Source organism: Coenobita brevimanus, chromosome 43 (assembly GCF_032717465.1).
Source record: "Coenobita brevimanus isolate Jiangsu-jjx chromosome 43, ASM3271746v2, whole genome shotgun sequence".
Classification (NCBI taxonomy): Eukaryota; Metazoa; Arthropoda; class Malacostraca; order Decapoda; family Coenobitidae; genus Coenobita; species Coenobita brevimanus.
The window spans coordinates 2,498,307-2,519,469 of NC_136996.1; the positions used below are offsets into that span (position 1 = coordinate 2,498,307).

Genomic DNA, 21,163 nt, shown 5'->3' on the forward strand with positions numbered 1-21,163 from the left:
TTAAGTTGAAAGTTCAAGGGAAATGCATAATTGTTCAAAAGAACGACAGTACCTAGTCAGAAGAAATTATAGAGAGGGAAATGCCCAGCTATTCAAGAGGATTACAGTAGTCAGTGACAATTGAAGATTCAAGGAGTCATGTTGAAAGTTCAAGAAATATGTTTAGTTGTTCAAGAGGATGACTACCGTACCTAGTCAGAAGAAAAGTGACAAGTGTTCAAGAGAATGGTAGCACTGAAGGAAGGAAAATAAAGGATCACACAGCTGCTCAAATTAAAAATATTCAAAAAATGGTATCTTTGCCACAAGGAATGAAACTTGATACCTAGAAGACTCAAAGAAAGAAGTTTGATACCTAGAAGACTGCATTGCCACAATCCCAGAGTATTCAGAAATTGATTCATGAAGGAGAGGATTCATGGGTGTTCCAGATAAACCATGAAAACTGCAATCCATGGTCATAAGCAAGTAAGATGTGAGCTGTATTGTTGTAACAAAGTTTGATCAATGACTGGTTTTGATAAGAGATAATTATTTAACTAGAAGTAGCTATATTGCTTATAATGACAGATTTTCTTTCTTTTACTGTATTCAGAAATATTTCCTATAGCAGCTGAAAACAACATATCTAATTACATAGCTATGTAAAAATTTTCATCCCTAGACATTCACACACTTGGGATGGAGTCCATAGTGCACTGCGCCACTGGAAGTCTGGCTAGGAAATGGAGCGTCATAAGAGCAGCTAGGGCCGAGCATTGGAGTTTCTCAAGGTTACTGCCAGTATTACAAGGACACAGGTTAGTAAAGAAACTTTTTATAGTGCCTGTATTGCAGTACTGCATGTTTTGATTGAGTTTGTATAATTCATCAGATCTAAGCAGAAATGTAATGAGGTTTTTATTAAATCATTATTGTGTAAATTAATACTGTACAGTATAAGGAATTGATGAAGTATGTGGTGAAATGCTGGTGCATGGGGGAGAGATAGTAATAGAATGGATATGGAAGTTGTGCAGATTGGCCTGGAAGGAAGGCAGAGTCCCAGAGGATTGGAAGTCAGGTATATATAATTATTCCCCTGCACAAAGGAAAAGGGGGAAAAGAAGTGTGTGGTAATCTTAGGGGCATTTGTCTTATGAGTGTAATAGGGAAAGTACAGGCATTCCCCACAATGTGATCCATCGCTATACGATACGCTGCCTTAACAATGTGAGAAAATTAACATCCTTCCCCGCCTGTCAGTGTCCAGTCCCTGGTTATCATTTTTTTTTTTTTTTATTTTTTTTTTTTTTTTTTTTTTTTTTTTAAATACCAATTTTGACACAAGTCAAGAGTGAGAGCAGTGGAAATGAGTTATTTAAGAGGAGCCTGTGGAGTCACATGGAGAGACAGGCTGACGAATGAGGATATAAAGGAGCGTTGTGGTGTTGATGTGGATGTGATAGGAAGCGTTATGAGGAACACACTGAGGTGGTTTGGCCATGTGGAGAGGATGGAGGGTGAAAGACTGACGAAGAGAGTGTATGTGAGTGAGGTGGAGGGGGAAAGAGGGAGGGGGAGGCTGAGGATGAGATGGAGGGATGGGGTGGAGAGGTATATGAGAGAGTGGGGTGTGAGCTGGGAGAAGGGGAGTGAAATGGCGGGGGACAGGGCGACTTGGAGGCGATTTGTTTGTGGCCACCCCAAACGGGATTGAGGCGTCTGGCAATAGATAGATAGATAGACCAATTTTGATTAAAGTTTAGACATAAATTTTGTGTTTGGATTGATTTATAAACTGTTTTTAGACTTAGATTAATGTGTTTTAGTCATAGGTAGGGTGAACATTGTCATTTTGGGGAACAGATTAATGTGTTTTAGTCATAGGTAGGGTGAACATTGTCATTTTGGGGAACAGTTTACTAAGTTTTTTCCAGACTTATTTTTGATGATTTTCAGATATTTTTGGGTGTAGGCGAGTTATAAACTGCTTTTAGGCTTAGTTTAGCCTGTTTTAAAGCCATTTGGGGGTTTAGGTGAGCTAGAAACTTGTTTTTGGACTCATTTGGGTGGGTTTTGGACTTGGTTGGCGGGGGAAATCCCACGGCTCCCAAACACTTCTCCATGCTTTTGTGTATATAACATCCCCGTTCAATGATGGGTTTTCCTGAATGCATCTCATTATTATATGGTAAGATACTTATTGACAGAGTTGGGGAAATAACAGAGGAATGGGTAGGAGAAGAACAGGGAGGTTTTTGGAAAGAAAGAGATTGTGTAGATCAGATATTCATTCTTAAATATTTAGTGGAAAAGTTCTTAGAGAAAGGAAAGAAGTTATTTGTAGCCTCCATGGATTTGGAGAAAGCATATGATTGGGTGGATAGACAAGGAATGTGGAAAATATTAAGAATATTTGGTTTAAGTGGGAAATTGTTGAAGACCGTGAAGAGTATATATGAGACAGCTAAGGTTGCAGTGCGTATGGTTAGTGAACTAAGTGAATTTTTCCATCTGAATGTTGGATTGAAACACTGATTAGCCGTATCTCCATTGTTGTTCAAACTGTAAATGGATGTGGTTATAGAAGAGGTATATGGTAGGGCAGTGGATATTGGAGCAGAGTTTGGAAACTTCCTGTACTGTTGTTTGCAGATGATATTGAATTGTTAAGTGAAGATGAAGGGAGCAAGGCTTGGTGAATGAGTTTGGGAAAGTGTGTAAGAAATGGAATCTGAATGGTGAATGCAGGAAAGAGTAAAGTTATGGTCTTTGAGAGAAATGAAGCCACTGAATGTACAGTGGAGTTGAATGATGAGGAAATGGAAACTGAATGCATTTAAGTATTTGGGTAGTATGATGAGTAGGGACAGAAGTTTGGAAGGGGAAGCGCTTGAAAGGGTACAACGAGGAAGAAGAGTGACTGGTTCTTTGAAAGCAGTGATAAGAAATAGGGAAGTGAGCATGGAAGTAAAAATGTCACTGCATGATAGTATTGTAATACCAACTCTAACACATGGAAGTGAAGGTTGGACCTTGTTGGAATGACAAAGAGTGAGAGCAGTGGAAATGAGTTACTTGAGCATGTGGAGTTACATGGAGAGACAGACTGACAAATGAGGAAGTGGAGGAGCATTGTGGTGTGGATGTGATAGAAAGAGCTTCTTTTAAGCTTTCTGAGCTGTACTTCTAATGTTGTCTACTCAAAGGCTGTTGACTCCACCCTTCACCTCTCCGTTTGCATCTTGCTAGCATCCATCACAAGAGTTACTTCAACAGACATGGGATGAAGCTATGGCTTACCTAATTTCTGATTTGACTCATATATCTGATTGAGATAATAGTAACTTTTCATCCATCAAAATCATCCATGGGAATACCATTTAATATTTGACAGTATCCAACCCAATCCTGCATCATCTGTAAATATCCTTGGAGATTTCACTTTCCAGATTTATCATGGAAAAATCTGGTGGTGGGGGTGCTAACCATCCATTCACTCGATGTAGTGCATCTCTCAGGTGTCAACTCTTTCCTCTCTTCCTTTCTTCTTTCCTTCCTTCCTCTTCTGTCTTTATTTCCTTCATTCTTCCTCTACCTTCTGCCTACGGGTGGCTTTACACTCCCTCTTCTGTCTTTCTTTCCATCATTCTTTCCTCTTCCATATGGATGACTCTACACTGAGTGACAAGCAAAATGGCTTCCTCTACACCAGGAAATTATTTACTATGCTGGGTGGTAAGCATATAACCAAATTGTTGCACTTGTAGATTAGTGGGCATTAAGGCATTCCAGTGGATTGAGCCTGTGCAGGTTTATATCCAAGGGGTGGATGGGGTTTATTGCTTACGTAATGCTACTCAGGAATGAGTGAGGCCATTCACTCTTATCTTAAATGTCAGGACTCACTTGCCTAGCCCCAGGCTCCTATGCTTGTCATGGGACAACGTAGGATTGGATGATGAATGAGTGAATGAATGAGTAAGATTATATTACCTTACTTACAAAACCTGCTTCCAAGAGATTAGGTGTTCTAAGCTGACTCTGTGCCTTCTTTACCTCCACATAACTGTTGACCGTAAACAGGGGTTTTATTTGCCCCTGTGTCAAGTATAACTGTCATGTGTCAGGGGCTTCCCACAAACGGCTCTTCAACTTGGTTGAGTCAATTGCTTTTCATCTTATTTACTCGCTTCCTCTTATTGGCTTCCTTCAACCTCTGTCTCTTCACCACATTGTTACATCTCTATCTCTTTTCTGTCATTACTTCAGCAGTTACATCTCTTCTGAACTGTCTGGCTACATCCCTTCCCCTACCTCCATTTAGGTGGGTGTGGAGCATCCATCTGGCAGCAAACTCTTGCCCCTTTTCAGTCCAACTTTCTGATGCAAGAGTTAATCAACATTACCAGTCCTTTGTTTTTGCAACAGATCATTACTGGAACTCTCTTCATCTATCTGTATTTTTTTTTCTCAGTGTATGACCTCCATGCAGTGTCCAGACATCTCAATTTTGATAGATCTTGAATCTGACTTCTTCTTCTTCTTCTTCTTCTTGTAAGGGAATGGTTACTGGCATCTAGCCTTTGTTTCCCTTTTTCTTTAAAAAAAAAAAAAAAAAAAAAAAAAAAAAAAAAAAAGGGTAATCTGGGTCTTGGAAGTGTTCAAGCTAGGGTAGTTGGACACTGGGAAACTTTTGTTGGGTATTTGCTACAGTAACCAGGTCCTAGTAAAATTGTCTGTTTTGAGTAATATTCATTGCATTGCCTTTGTTCTTGTAAATACCGGTAAAGAAAATACAGTATAACCTAAAACAAAAAACTTTTCCAGGTTTCATACGTCATCGTACAAGAGTCAGCAAAGAGGGAGTGGCATGAATGTTTTTGATCGCCACAGTAAATTGTTGCAGAGGGAGAGGGCAGCCAAAAATCCAAATGTTGCCATATTTGACTACTTAAAAGAAGAGGTTAGTAAGTATGATGATGTAAGTTGAAAAATTAATGGTACATGCAGTATTAGTCCAAAAAACTTGAGAATTGATTTGTTGGAAATTCAGGTATGTTCTGTAATAGATGGTCAGTAGTCCTTCTCATAAAGTAATTTGAAGAAACACCACAGGCATCAGCCAACACTGAGTCATGTAAGATGTTTCATTCAGTGAATCATCCACTCAGTTGATGTATTGCTGCCTACTTCTTCGTTAGCCTTTATCATTCTTTTTTTTGCCTGCCCTCCTTTCTTCTTATTTCTCCCATCTTTCCTGTCACTTATTACTTTTCTTTCCGTTACAGGTGGCTTTATATTGAGTGTCAAGCCAAATGGTTTCCTGTAAGCCAAGAAACCATTTACATCGCTGGGTGGTAACCATATAACCAAACCATACATGCTCCCAACGTGTCAACAAGTGGGTTGGTGGAGGGTTAGTGCCCCTCCCCGTAAAACAAATAACTCAAAGTCAAATGGCCACCTCTTACGGGATTATGGCGTCTGGCAATAGATAAATAGATAGAAATGGAGCCCTTGGACATCAGCCCTTATCAGTGGTGGTGACCATCATCCACTCACTTGATGTAGTGCTGCCTTCTCCTTTCATCACATTTATCATTTTATTGTGTGTGTGTGCGTCCTCTTTTCCTTTTCTCTCATCCTTCCTTTTACTTTGTATTGCCCATCTATCCACTTCAGGTGGCTCTCCTTTGAGTGACAAGCCTAGTAGTTTCCTGTAACCCAGGAAACTACATACAGTGTTGACTGGTAACCACATAACCAGATAATGGGGTGATGTGGAGCCTACTGTGGTACCTCTGTTAACCCCTGCCCTGCTGAATCTTGTTAAACAACCTCTTCTGAGCCATTACATTATAACCAGTGTAAATTTTATCTCCTATCAAACTTGCAACTTGTCCCATCCAGACCTTCATTGTCCCCCATATGAGGTCTGCAGCTCGGCAAGGGTTAACAGGGTGGAGGGATTCCTGGGAACAGTGTCTTATGTGAAGCACTGCCTGTAAAGTACATTAATGCTCAGCACTGGTAGATTTTCTGAGGATTGTATCTGTTAATGGTCAGAGACAATAGTGCCTTTATTCTCAACTGATACATTGTATTAGAATTGTAAATCCAGTAATATATTGGAAAATATAAACTGGGAGGTGTATTTATCCTGTCAAAATTTTCATCCCATTTGCAGCACATTTAATGTACGGTATTGGCTTACAGCACTAAGCAAATTATTATTTAATTGACTTCACAATTGCTAAAAGAGAATTGTTTCAGGTTGGCTACCGTCTGTCAGACCGAATTCTTGATATAAAACGAGAGCTGAAGATGGGCCTAGACCTGGGTTGTGGCAGAGGTTATGTTGCAAAGAACATATCAGATGTAAGTGCTCTTCTACTGCACAGCCATAATTTAGTCTGCATAGTGTGTCACACTTCCTGAAATCTTAAATTTTGTAATACTAATGCATCGTCAAAAGAGAGGATGGCTCAGTACTAGGTGCTGTTGAGAGTCTTGAATCATCAGGGGAGGGGGAATAAATATGAAAAAGAAATGGAGAGTAAAATGGCCCATTGAAGAAAGGTGGCAAGTGCATTGGGGGCCTTAATGTGAGAGGACAGCATATGGAGACTGTAAAGAGATTGTTCAGCATCCCCCCCTCCCCTCATACAAATGCCTGTACTTGTGTTATTTTTAAATTGTGGGTTTAAGTGAATTACAAAAGTACTTCATGACAAAATTAATTATCAAGTTGTAAGACTTTGTTACTAGAAGAAGGAAGAGAGTAAAGAATGATTAAACTTGAGTACTGTAGTGAAAGTTCTTTGTAAGATTACGGTGAAACTTTCTTGAATAGTAATAAGCAATGATAAAGGAGTGTCATGTAAAGGCTTTCATTTATAAAGCAGCTTTAAATTTACTAATAAATCATACTAGTAATCTGTATTTGTCCCACAGGTTGAATTGAATCATCTGTATATGAGTGATCTCTCACCAACCATGTTGGAATCAGCTCAGACACCTGAGGGAATTAGTCATACAAAATTGGTGATTGATGAAGAGGAGGAATTTCCATTAGAATCTGGTTCCCTTGATTTAGTTATCTCTAATCTCAAGTAGGTATTAGCATTTTATAAATATTTATTTATATATATATATATATATATATATATATATATATATATATATATATATATATATATATATATATATATATATACTGTATATAATCATCATTTGGATCTCTTTTCCCACCTTAAGGCAAGGTGAGGAGAAGCAGTGTCCAGACAGCCAAAGTTTTCCTAGTCCACTGGGCCATGCTTCCCTTCACTCATCATGCAAGCCCACGGAATCCTTGCTCCATCTGATAGACCAAAAGGTTTCATTACGTACAGTAGTTTCACATATACTTATCCGATAGAGTCAGTCTGAACTCTTTCACATTTAAAAAGGGTGCTAAATCCCTTGTCATATACTTCTCCACACAAAACTCATCCAGCCAGCTCGATCTCTTGTAAGCCCCTTAGCCTTACCAACTTCCATACCTCTCTACCTCACACACTCATTCACCATATCTATCCATCTTCTTCTTGGCCTACTTTGCCTCCTCCCTCCTTCAGATCTGCTCAGATATACCTTTTTCACAACTCTATAGTCATCTCTTCTCTCCACATGACCTAATTGTCATCTATTCTCTCCACATGACCACACACTCTTCGATTCTGGTGTCCACAGACTTCCCCACTCCGCATCTTTCACGAAGCACATTATTCTGTATCCTATCCACTCTCTGAGTTCCACATACATTCCTTAACAGTCCCATCTCCACTGCTGTTACTCTTGACTTTTCATCTTCATAGCACACCATAGTCTCACACCCATAGATTAAAGTTGGCACTAACAGCCCTTCATGTAAGCCTCACGCAGCTGCAACACTCAAACCTCTGTTTTTTATCAAGGCCTTCATAGCACCAGCTACTTTCCTCCCTTGTGTCGTTCTACCTTCCACATCTTTTGCACATTTTCCCCCTTGTTTCTATCACTGTACCAAGGTATTTGAACTCTTTCACCAGTTCCAGTCTCTCTTCATTCACTGTAACACCACACTAGGAGTCACCTTCTCTCTCAATAACCATCACTTTACACTTTTCTACATTCACTTTCAAGGCACGATGCTCACAGACATCTACAAAACTCGTCACTGGTCTACCAAGCCCTTGTCTGGTATTTGCAAGTAGCACTGCATCATTAGCATGCAACAAATATGAGATATTCCGTCCATCACCATTCCCCTCTCCATAACACATGTTTTTACTTCTATCATCACCCCATCCATATATAGGTTGAACAGCCAAGGGGACATTACACCACCTTGACGCACGCTCACACTGATCGTGAACCATTCACTTAGATGTCCATTTACCCTCACACATGCTTCACTGCCATCATAAAAAATCTTAATGGCACCAAGCAGCTTACCATCTACACTATACATGTGCAGAACCTTCTAAAATCCTTCTCTGTCTACTTTGTCGCATGCTTTTTCCAGATCCACAAATGACATAAACACCTTGTGGTCCTTTTCACAAGCCTTCTCCACTATATGTCTCACCACAAATATCTGATCCACACATCCTCTGCCACTTCTAAAGTCACCCCATCACTCACTAGGACTTCCGATATCTATCTATCTGTTGTCAGACACCTTAATCCCGTAAGGGGTGGCCACAAACAAATCGCCTCCATGTCTCCCTGTCCCCCGCCATTTCACTGCCCTGCTTCCAGCTCACACACCCCTCTCTCATACTGTATACCTCTCCACTCCATCTCATCCTCAGCCTCCCCCTCCCTTTCCCCCCGCTCCACCTCACTCTCATACACTCTCCTCGTCAGTCTCTTGCTCTCCATCCTCTCCACATGACCAAACCACCTCAAGTGTGTTTCTCCTAATGCCTTCTATCACATCCACATCCATACCACAATGCTCCTTCATTTCCTCATTTGTCATTCTGTCTCTCGATGTGACACCACATGCTCCTCTCAAATAACTCATTTCCACTGCTTTCACTCTTGACTTCTGTCCCTCCAACAAGGTCCAAGCTTCACTTCCATACGTTAGAGTTGGTTTCACAATACTGTCTGATATCACTCTTACTTTTTAATAATTTTTCCATATATTCATATACATATACACAAAATGCTGTCTGAATTATTTACAATATATGTAGGCTACAAATTGCCCACATTTAGAAGTACTGTAGGGAGTAGTATCAGACTCTCTTCAGCTACATCACACTTCCAGGCATTCCAAGACTATCAGTAAAGAAACACCCACATTTATGTACAAAGCAATCTGAACACTGAATTGTAAGCTCTCCCCCTCCCAACATCCACCCATCAAAGGCATCCTTAAATAGAGCTGATTGAGTTCACCTAGCTAGACTTAGCTCAGGATATCACCCAGTCCTCCTTAGTTACAGGCTTAGATTTGGGTTGAGTGGAATCACGGGTGACATAATATGTCCCACTTGTAGACTGGGCCCATGCAATATAACACACATAACTGAGCACTGAACTGTACATGTCACTCTAAGATGCAGACACATCATCAGTTTGAGGAACAAAGGAGTACAAAGGAAAGCAAACAGCAACAGACCTTATGGAGCATGGAAAAACTGACATGGAATTTTCATAGGAAAGGCTGAAAAGGAAAAGTTACATTCTATAATACTTTATCTGTAAGCTGCCAGTATGAATAACCTGAAAGTAATGAAATAAAATGAATAATCAAATACTGAATAACTAAGGCATAACATAATGTATGGGTATGTTGAGTGAACGGGGCATTTGTAGACACAATGTGGAAAATGCACAATGTGGATGTTCAGGGGTGGTGTGGCAGCCTTGCTTACCTGCAACTGATGGATCTGCTGGCCAGGCAGACTACATTGAGCAGTAGCCACAGCTATGCACTTCTTAGCAAGAAGAGCATCTGAGTTAGCATAATAAGGAGTGTTTTAGGTCCATACAGTAACTCCTTCATTACAAATTTCAATACAGTAACTCCTTCGTTACAGATTTCAGTAAAGTAACTCCTTTACTACAGTGTTATATATATTGTCCTGCAGTATTTCCTTTAGTATCCATAAGCTAGGGGTTATTCATTTGAAATAATTGAGAGTTGCATGACCGTGGTTTTGGTTCTCATTTCATGCTTATATGTGACAGGTGTCATCAGTACTTTAAAATTTGAAGTAGAAGTTAACCAGCCATCAAAGTGAGATCAGTGGTATGGAATAATATATTAAAATGCCATGGTACGTTTGTATAGTTGACTGGTGTATTTTGCACTTACAGTCTTCACTGGGTCAACAATCTGCCTGGATGCTTGAAGGAGATACTGCGGGTCCTGAAGGAAGATGGAGTATTCCTGGCCTCCATGTTTGGTGGTGACACACTTTATGAACTGAGATCATCACTGGTGCTGGCTGAGCTGGAGAGAGAAGGGGTGAGTCAGTTTTTTTTTTTTTTTTTTTTTTTAATAATCTGACTCTGGGCAAAGGCTTCAGGGCCTATTTCTTGGGGGCAGTGACCTATCCCAAGGCCCAGTAATCCTCCTACACATCCATATGTCACCACTTCAACATTAACACACACCATCCGTATTGAATACATGCTAGGGCTGTCTTATACAGGACTGGTGTATGTTGCATCATCATCATCATCATTATCCTTTCTCTTAGTAAAGGGGTCGGGTAGGATCCAGAAATAGGAACAGGAAAGCATAAAGCTAGGGCAGCTATTAAGGGAGAATCTTGTAAAATTGGTTTTGCATTATTCAACATTTAAGCCTTCATAATTTTGGGATCTGCCTCACAGCAAGTCATCCACACCAGAGTATTCTACCTTCTGGCAAAGCATCCACACTAGAGTATGCCCCAGAGCGCCAGAGGGATAGAGGTAGTTTTGTTAACTACAGTGTTAAATGGGTACTGGAGTGGGTCACTGTAACTTGGTGCAACCAAATATAATTGAATGGTTCTTCTGCCTGGTTTTAAAAGCATCACTCAGATCCTTCCCTACCCTTGAAAGGAGGATGGTGGACTGCTTGAGGACAGCTTCAGCCTGAAATCCGTCATATTTATGTCTCAGATGCACCTGAGGCTATGGCAACTACTATTGTACAGTACTTCTTCCACTGTTGGTAAAAAAAGAAAAGTCATCCCTTACTTTGTACTATCATAAGTAAGGAGAGATTTGGTGAACTGTACAGGTCAGATTTAGCCTTCATTATCTCCATTAGTATGAGAGGCCTTTTATGAGTTGAATAAAATCATTTAGTCATGGGGGGGGGGGAGTCACCAGATTCAAGGCTTAAGTGAAACAACTTTAACTGAGACATGTTTTTATTTGTGATTAAGAGGGTAATGGCACATAGTAGCACATTTCTTAATTAATTAAGCAAACTTATAATGTGTCAAAGGCAGCCTTATATGAATATCAGGTGTCACTTAGGTGTCTATGTAAGGAAACAAGTTCACATAAGGATTATTATAATTGATTTCTGGATCTGATCTATCACGTGTTAATACTCGATACATGGAGAGGATGATGAAAATGTCAGGCAGAGCATTACAGTGTGGTACTTTTTGCAATATCTCGTATGCAAATACCAGTACTTCACAGTATACCTAAGTTGGCATTGGATTTTCTCTTTTCAGGGATTTTCTGCTCACATTTCTCCTTTTACGGAGATTCGTGACATTGGAGCCCTTCTTACCCAGTGTGGATTTACTATGCTCACCATTGTAAGTACTTGATTGTTCATTTGTTCATTTATAAAGGCTCCACCATGCTTCTATGCGTCATCTTTTTTCACCTAATTGCAGCTCTCCTCGCCATGCTATCTTTATCTGCCTCTATACAGTATTCAGCTCCTTGTCTCTGAGGTCACACTCTTATGACCTTATCCCAGGACTTTTTAGTCTACCTCTTGCAGGTCTATCCTCAACATACACACCACTTACCCTTTGATCCTGGTTGTCATCCTGCATGCTATCCATATGACCAAACCATCTCAGTCTGACTCTTATCATCACAACACTAAATCATTCAAGTCCCATCCTTCCTCTCAAATCTTCATTCACAGTTCTAATCCCCAGGTTTATTTAATGTGTAAGCCTCCATGATAATGTTTTTGTAAGCTTTAATATAAATCCTTAAGTATGGTACATTAATATCATTTACAGTTTCCATGTTGACCACTGTCAGTTTATTTCATTCAGCCTTGGATAGACCTCTTATAGTGCATTTTTGTTATTGGTACTATTTGTTACTCATTATTCAAGGAATAATGCTAGAATTCATTCACCTTAACTTGGCAGACCTCCTTTTGCAGCATCTTTCCCTCAGCTTATTGGCAGATTAAAACTACCTGTATCATGGCTGTACATACCTCCCGTAGCACATGACTGGCACCATATTCTTATGCTATATTCTTGTTAGAACTCAGCATTCAGAATAGGGATACAGTATGTCAATTTTAGGTTACTGTAGGTTAAAATGGCCAGAGTAAATTTGCTTCATTACCAAATTAATCCTTGTTATGGTATATTTTCAGGATGTAGATGAAATAACAGTGGGATACCCATCCATGTTTGAATTGCTGTGGGACCTGCAGGGGATGGCTGAGAACAATGCTGGGGTGAATCGAAAACCTCACCTCCATCGTGACACACTCCTTGCTGCATCAGCTATCTATCAAGGTCATTCTCACATGGCAGTTTTTAAATTTGAATATTTCTGTCCGGTATAACATAGGATTGGATGATGGTTGGATGGATGGTAGATGTGTGTGATGGCAGGTGTGTGTGATATGCTTCTATCAGGAGTAATACTCTCCTCCAACAGTATATAGGCAGATTGTTGGCTTGTGAGGTAGAACCAAGATTCTGGAGGCTTGAATAATGTGTGATGGGTTGTCTTGCCATTACCATCTCATTCCTTTGCATCAGTATAATGATTATGATAATTTTAAAACTGTCATTGGTAGATTATTAGGAATGTTGTTGCTCCTCCCATCAGCTTACCCCTAGAAGTGTGTGGTACCGTACATCACACTGCATTGTTTCATGGCAGCACTGGTGCTGTACTACAATACCCTCTTGATGTGCCTGTCAGTTGTTATGCTAGGGTGCCACTTATCATAGCCAAGCCACGCACAAAACCATATCCCATTATGAAAATTAGTAGTGTAAACCATCCCTCCAGTTTGACCCTAACTTGTTGACTAAAGACCCTCTATGACTGAACTATAGATATACTTCCTGAGGACATAAATTTGTGTATAAAGATAATGCATATATAACAGAGTGATATGAAAGAGTTTTAGGAAAATAAAGGAAATAGGTGGAAAAATAATAATGATTGACCCCAACTTGCTCACAAAAACCCCCTGTGATCTCAGTTTAACAACATATATGCAACCTTGCTGTATAGAGACCAAGCAGACCTAAGACTGTGACAGTCAAGAGGTTTAAGGAAATAGAAGAACTTGGGAAAACTAACTGTGTGAATAGTTTCAGCTCTCGGGGACCTCTCTTCCAAGCACCACCATGCAGTTGGTATACTTTTTCAGCACATGCGACATCCATGATACCTCTCTTTTGACTGCACATTGCAATCCCATGCATGTGGAGCTGGCTCTTTCAGAGAGTCTGCTGCACACTCCACGTTAGTGGGCTTGACTTACCGTTGTACATAACCCTGACCTTTTTTGTAAAGTGCAACTAAAAGTTGCAGGAGTGAAGGCTTAGAAACCATTGCCTCTCATACTGATGATGTTGATAAAAGAAAATTGTCATCATCTAAGGTCATTAATGTCATGGCAGAAGAATTCCCCAAAATGAGGGGAATAAGCAGGATTACCGTATATCTAAAACAATAAAGTAAAAAGGGGGGGGGGCTAAAAACAGATAAATCAGGGTGTTCAGGGCTATTGCTGCTGAGTAACCCTGCTCTCTCTTTGGCCAAGTAGATCCTTCAACCACAGGCAACCATCCCTGCAGGGCCCTCAGAGTGTTATAAGTAAATGACTTAAAGCCACTGATATAAAGATGTACAATAAAACCTCACTAGAACAGACTAATTGGGGCCCAAGCCATTCCGAAAAAGCGAAAGTCCGAAAAAAGCGACATATGGACTTCCCCCTGCTAAGATATTTTCATACACGAAAAGCATTATGGCCACAATCCTTCACACCACCATTTCCTTCTAACTCAGGGCATTAACCCATTTGCCTCATAACCCCATTTGCCTCATAACTTTCTCAAATTTCACTATAAATAATTTATTTCATGACACAGTACAATTTTAGTAAGTAAGTTTAGACTTGATAAAGGCCATTGTAACACACACAGGAAGATATTTTTTATAACTGAAGTGTCATAGCCACCATCCTACTTCACCCCACCAGTTCCTTCAGACTAGTGGCAATATCCCTTTTGCCACTAAAAATAATTTGTTGCATACCACAGTATAATTTTAGCAAGGTTTAGACTCGATAATGGCCATATGTAACACACAATATATTTTCATTTATGAAAAGCATCATGGCCACCATCCTGCTTCACCCCCACCAGTTCCTTCTGACTCATGGCAGTATTTCATTTACCCTTATTTTTTCTCAAATGCCACTATAAATAACTTGTTGCATAACACAGTAAAATTTAAGCATGGCTTGGACACAATAAAACTCGTAAGTAATAAAAAAAAAATGTTTTCTTACCTAACCATTCCAACTCACTTGGCTCACCCAACTCTGCCCCCCCGCCTTGCCAGGTGTTTATCATCATTCAGCACCTGGTGAAGGATCCTTCACAGCAAATCCTTCAAAATCATTACTCATTATCTTCAGGGTCATCATCAAGGAACAGTGAATTATCCTCCTGATTGTCTTCACTTGCAGGAGCTGAATCATGGATGGGAATTGATGTAGCTTCTGTCTTGCATGCCGTGTGGTGTACTTAATTTTAAGCATTTTGCAAATATTGGACTGTACACTTTATACACCTTAATTTTTATGATCCTACAAACAAACATGTTCACTTTGTATGTTTCACTTATAACTCGTCACCATCAAGCAGTATATCAGGGTCTTTGGGGAAATGATGTGGGAGGAAATGATACGGATTGACTGGGACAGAACACGGGGGAACAAATAGTGACGCCACCAGCCCGCCACCAACCGAATCACAAACACACAAACCGCTTGCCTATGTTTAATGCTTAATGTCATAAATATATATTAATATTAATGCTGACCCTTTTTCTAATTTTTTAGCATTTAGAAAGTACTTTATTGGTATAACTTAATTTTAAACACTTGTACTGTACACTTTATGCACCTTATTATTTACAATTTTACAAACTAAAGATGTTCACTTTGTGTACGGTGTTTCACTTATCACTCGTCACCCTCGAGCAGTATATCAGGGACTTCCAGAGAAACAATGTGGGTCAGACTGAGGCCAGAGCATGGGGGAACAACAATGATGCCGCCAGCCCACCACCAACCAATGCACAGACACACAAACTGCCCTGAGGTTAGGCAGTCCGGACCGCTTCTAGCTTTTTCGGAGTTTTTCTGATGTATAAGAAATTATCCCAGTCAGCTCCTTGACTCCGAAAAAAGCGAATTCTGGTCTACTGAAGTCCGTTGTAGTGAGGTCATACCGTAATAACATCACTGCCTGATAGTGTTGTGAGCAACCTCTTATGTCTCTATCTAACTGTCTAATGCCAGACGTCTTAATCTCATAAGGGGTGGCCATAGATAGATGTTATTACATCTTATGTAGTACAACATAATATGAAGGGGAAAAATTGTGTCAAGACTTCCTTTCTCTTCCTTTGTCCATAGAGAAATGTTCTTAGTGAGATCATTTCACCCATCGTCAAGTAGTTTAGGAAACAGGCTGATGATTGGGAGTGATAAGAGCATAGCATTGGTAACCACTGTTGCTTTTGGTGGTAGGCAGAGAAAGAATGTCTTGCCTGAAAATGTGACATTGGCAGAAGTAAAGAATACTGTGAAATGGTTGAAGAATGGAAGGCATTAGGTGTCAAGAGGTTGTATGCAGAGATGCCTAAGTTTAGTGGAGAGAGTGGAATGAAGTGTTTGTTGGAAATATGAAACAGAGTTTGGGTGAGTGGAAACTGCCAGTAGAGTGGGAGAAGGCTGTACTGTCTGTTTGAACAGGATTAAAGGCAATCGAAGTGAGTGCAAAGATTATCATGATACAAGTCAGCAGAGTGCTGTAGGAAAGGAACAGTATTTTCTGTGTGGTCATTTTTACAATGGAATTATCACTGTGTACCTACCTTCTCTCTCTCTCTCTCTCTCTCTCTCTTTATTATTTTTTTTTTTCCAGTCTCACCCCATCCTGGGGTGGCAAAAAATTATATGATGATGATGATGATGGCAGTGTTATTGAACACTATGTTGCAGCAGTACTTCTCACCCAGTCTAGTGTGGGAAAAGAGGTCTGGATGATGATGATGATGAATGATGATGATGTTATTTCACCTTTTCTTTTTTACCTCAGAGATGTATGGGAAGACAGAAGGAATTCCAGCAACATTCCAGATTATCTACATGATAGGCTGGAAACCTGACCCTAATCAGGTACAGAGACAATTTTATTTATTTACCCATTTACCCTGGAGATGTCCCACCTTCTTTGATGTGAACTCCTTGTATGATATCCTCCCAGGCTACTTAATTTTTTCTTCCACTGCCTCTTTCCACCTCCACTTTCCACCAAACAGTACTGTCAGGTGTTAATATGTAGGGTATGTTCAAGCAAACACCAACTTTTTAATTCTAAACAGTTCTAAGTGAAATGTAACTCTGGCTCATGATAGAAGTAAAAAAAATATATATATGTATTCTGACTTAACAGCAACTTATGTAATACAAGTAATGAAGTTTAAGCAACTTTATGTGAAAGACAAGTGCTAATGCATCAGCAGTTTAATGATAAAACATCCGTAAGTTGAAATATTTAAAATTAGAACTACCAGTAACTCTTTCTTTCATTAATTCTGAATGTACACTTTTACCTCATTACAGAAACTGGCCCAAGCGGAGCGAGGCAGTGGACAGATGTCCCTCAAAGATCTACATAAGTTGGATGACTTGATCCGTGAATCAGGCATGGAAGGAAGGATCAAGTTTATGAAAGATATGGAAGATGAAAAAGACAAGAAGGAATAAAGTGGCAAGATGCAAGTTTTGAATATTAATAATCTTCTTTTTCATCATAATCCCAATGTCTTTATTTTCACCCAAAAGATGGGATGAGGATGAGGTTTAAAGAAGTGAACTTAGTAATTGATCGTATTAAGTATAAAATAATCAATCAAGGTTCAGAAACAAGCAGCACAGCACTAGAACAAATGAAAGCTCCTATTGAATTATTGGTACTGTACATTTCAGCTGGTGTAGGACTGAACAGTATTTCATTTATGTGTTAGTAACCAATTTATGGCACCAGGTGGTTTAGTGGGCAATTAGGGTGCTCCAATTGGATTGAGCCCGTGCAGGTGTCTATCCAAGGGGTGGTTGGGGTTTATTGCTCACAGAATACCACTCAGGGATGAGTGAAGCTGGTCATGCTCATCTTAAATATCAGGACCAACTTGCCTAGCCCCGGGTTCCTATGTTCCTCATGGGGCAACACAGGATTAGATGATGATGATGATGTTAGTATGAAGTTAGTAAGAGCTATAAGCTAAATAAAGAAAGAGAGGAGAGAAAGAAGTGTGTCTTTGTAATTCTGACTCATAAAAAGTGGTTGAGATGCATACTAGCATAATCAGTTTTAAAATGTAGATAGAGGGTGACTTAAGAAGAATGGAAGGTAAAAGAAGGTGGTTGTTTGGAGACTGAAACTAGCTGACTAGGTTTCTAGTAGGGTAATGTACTTTTTGTTATAGATTATGGAATTACATGTACTTGTAAAATGACATGTGTCAGAAGGCAGGGTGTTAGAACCAATATTTGAGAGAGAGAGAGAATGTAAACCAGTACCTGTGAGAGAGAGAGAGAGAGAGTAACTATTGATGGGAAAGGAATGATGAGTACAAAGAACAATATCTGAAACTAAAATATTTGCAGTACCAGTATAAAAGTTAATAGCAGTTGATGAGGCATTGAGAATTGCAGTTTGGTTATTTGTACATATAATTTTAGTGTTTGGGCATTACTGCTTTTGTTATTTTTTACTGTACTAACTTTTGTTGAGTTCAATTTTATGATGCCTGACTGAGACTGCTTGGAGCAGGAAGCATTATGTTCATTTCAGCAGCAGATTTCAGTATATTTCATCCATTTGTACTGTTTTAACCATTTTACTCTGGTGATATATTTTTTATTAGTTCCTGCTATTACAGGACACTTTTATTCAGCTTTGAGGATAACTTTTCAAGTGAAAGTATAAACAAAGACTATATCTACCCTCTCCAGTTCTAAAAGTGTCTGCTCAGCTGAATAAAATCTGTTCATTCACCCATCATCCTGTCCACTGTTGCCCCATCAGAAAAGTAAAGGCCTGAAGCTAAGTTAGTCGGCTCAGACATTGAAGGAAAGAATGATCAGTTGCTCTCACATTAGTGGCATTATATGAACAATAAACCTCAACTCCATATTGAATTAGACCCTCCCAAGCTTTATCCAGTTGGGGAACCCGAACTTACCATTGCATCAGCAAGAGTACAAAGGTCCACCCTTGATCTCCCTTTGGGCATCAGAAAATTGTCCCATATATAGACAAGTACTCAAATGCAATAAGATCTGGAGATAACAAAAATAAAATAGAAAAATATGTCATCAGATTGAAAGGGTTAATTGGTCATATTAATATAACGATTAATGCAGAAAGTGAGTTTACAGACTGCATGAGTGATTACGCTACATTATTCAGTAATTCTGTGGTAATGAAGTTAGAAAGTTTTAAAACACTTTTTTAAACTTGCAATATTATAGTACCTCTATTTCTTATTTCAGTAACATTTCTGCATTATATACTTAGCTAATGTAAGCAAATGAAAGTGTCATTGGCCAGAGGCAGCAATATTTAGTTTCTTTAAAGGTTATTTTGCATGATATGGCATTGTTTTGGATCTACATATAACTGCAAAGAATAATTTAGTGATGAAACTGTGCAAAAATTGCTTGAGTATTTGTAGTACGGTACAGAAACTTGTGTACATGGATACAGAGATTCAGTGTATTTAACACTGTATATGGGAGGGTTTTGCACAGTACCAAGTCATAATTGTTCATATGCCTTTTAGCCTTATACGTATAACTTAAATTTTGAAGTGGAATGCAGGCTCCTTATTTTTAACAATAGTTGTTCAAGCACATGACAAAAATGGAACATGTTTGGCCCTCTTTTATCATTGCTGACTGCACTCAGTAATATGGGATGCAGGCTGACCATACCTAATACCCACATATGTTTCATAAATAACTTATAAATTGGGAGTTTGTCTTCTGCTGCATGATTTAAAGTTTAAGCGTAAAGCTGTTATGGCAGTTGTGATGTAGTGATGAATGACACATGATTCTGGCCATAAGTTTTAGAGTGTCCAGGAGGCATTCAGTACAGTCGGCATATTGTCATGTAGATTTGGCATTTGTATATTTTTGTTGTATACCATGATTTTGTAATAAACTACAACATTTAAATGTACTTATCTTTTAGTTCTTTTGTAACGGGAATGGGAAGGCAATGATAATTACTCTACTGCCCAAATCTGAATTACTGAGGTACGTGCAGATGCTACAGATATCTGACCATGCATAAGGTTGGAAATGATAGTGCGTAACACAAGACTGTAGTCATTAACTGACTATTGATATTGAAGGACTGTTGCTATCATCATCCTTGAAGAATGTTAATCTTAATGAAAGGATACGGTAAATGTCGGTTACATGAGTTGACAGCACGCCATACCTATTTTTTAAAACTGAAAGGAAGGTGAATTGTCACAAAACTGGTGGGAAAGTAGTACAGTGATGACTTACTGATACAGGTCATGGTTTGTACTGGAATTTTACAAGAGCAACAGTCCCCTTGCAGTCTATGAAAAGAGTGATAGAAATAAGGAACCGAGGAAAGGTAAGGTAAGGTATCCTAGAAGAGTAGTCTGTTTCACCAAAAGCATAATCTCCATCTACATTATAGGGTATATGACAGAATATCATATGCAAGTAGTTTTTGGCACAGTACAGGGTAGAAAACAGTAAATTGTAGGGTTCAGATGGGAAGTGAAATGCTTGGTTAGTAGTTTTAAATGTGTGCAAGCTATGTTGTGTAAATGCAGTTGATGGAGTGTGAGATTAAGGAAAGTTTATTGGGAGAAGGGTAATTGGAGATCTCAGTTATATTTTGAAGGGTTAAATGGTTGGTATGGAGGTTAAGGGACCCCTGCTTGAAAGCGCCTTGTTGCTGACACTAATATGGGCATGATGTTTGAGCAGCAAGAGACATGAAGGTTTCAGTTGCAAGCTGTAGAAATTACTTTCCTCAGAACAGCTGCAGGCGTAAGAAGGATATGGTAAGCAGTAATTAAATTTATCAGTGTTATGGAATGGAAGGGAGGGCAATAGGAATAGGAATGAAATGGAGGTTTACTGAGTGGACAAGAGAGAATATATTGAGACGGCATGGACATATACAAAGAATGCACAAGTGCATTCTTTGTATGGTATATGTCTGCACTGAAATCAAGGGTAATGTTGGTAGATGCAGACTTTATGAAGGAGAGAGTGGAGCAATATATTGGTGAAAGAAAAAGAAGAGACTGAGTGAGAGGTGATGTTAGTATATAGTAGCCTGCAGGCAATTCTGTCATGACCATCCCCCTGTTTAGGGTTGGGGTTCTCAGGAGGGAGCAAGGCATTGGATATGAGGCTGATGATGATGACATAATGGTGATAATTGGCCATGTTATGTCCACAAAGTTTCAGGCTTAACAAAAGTATGTAAAAAAAGTAAACTATTCTTCTGCCAAAATCATTATAAATGATGAAGCATTTGAATGGGTGGTAAGAACTAGATGTGTAGCTGCCATTGGCCCTGATATGTACAGTACTACCATGAGAGTAAAATAG

At 39.3% G+C, this 21,163-nt stretch overlaps 1 protein-coding gene across 1 annotated transcript; it reads left to right on the forward strand.

The window, feature by feature from the left end:
• Positions 1–159: 159 nt before the first annotated feature.
• On the forward strand, positions 160–19,739 carry LOC145397811 (arginine-hydroxylase NDUFAF5, mitochondrial-like). Its single transcript, XM_080270832.1, has 10 exons — positions 160–468; positions 665–800; positions 4,813–4,948; positions 6,259–6,363; positions 6,940–7,097; positions 10,339–10,489; positions 11,703–11,789; positions 12,602–12,746; positions 16,587–16,666; positions 17,114–19,739. The coding sequence occupies exons 2-10, from the start codon at positions 682–684 to the stop codon at positions 17,255–17,257; spliced, it is 1,125 nt and encodes a 374-aa protein (XP_080126958.1). The 5' UTR covers positions 160–468; positions 665–681; the 3' UTR covers positions 17,258–19,739.
• The last annotated feature ends 1,424 nt before the right edge of the window (positions 19,740–21,163 follow it).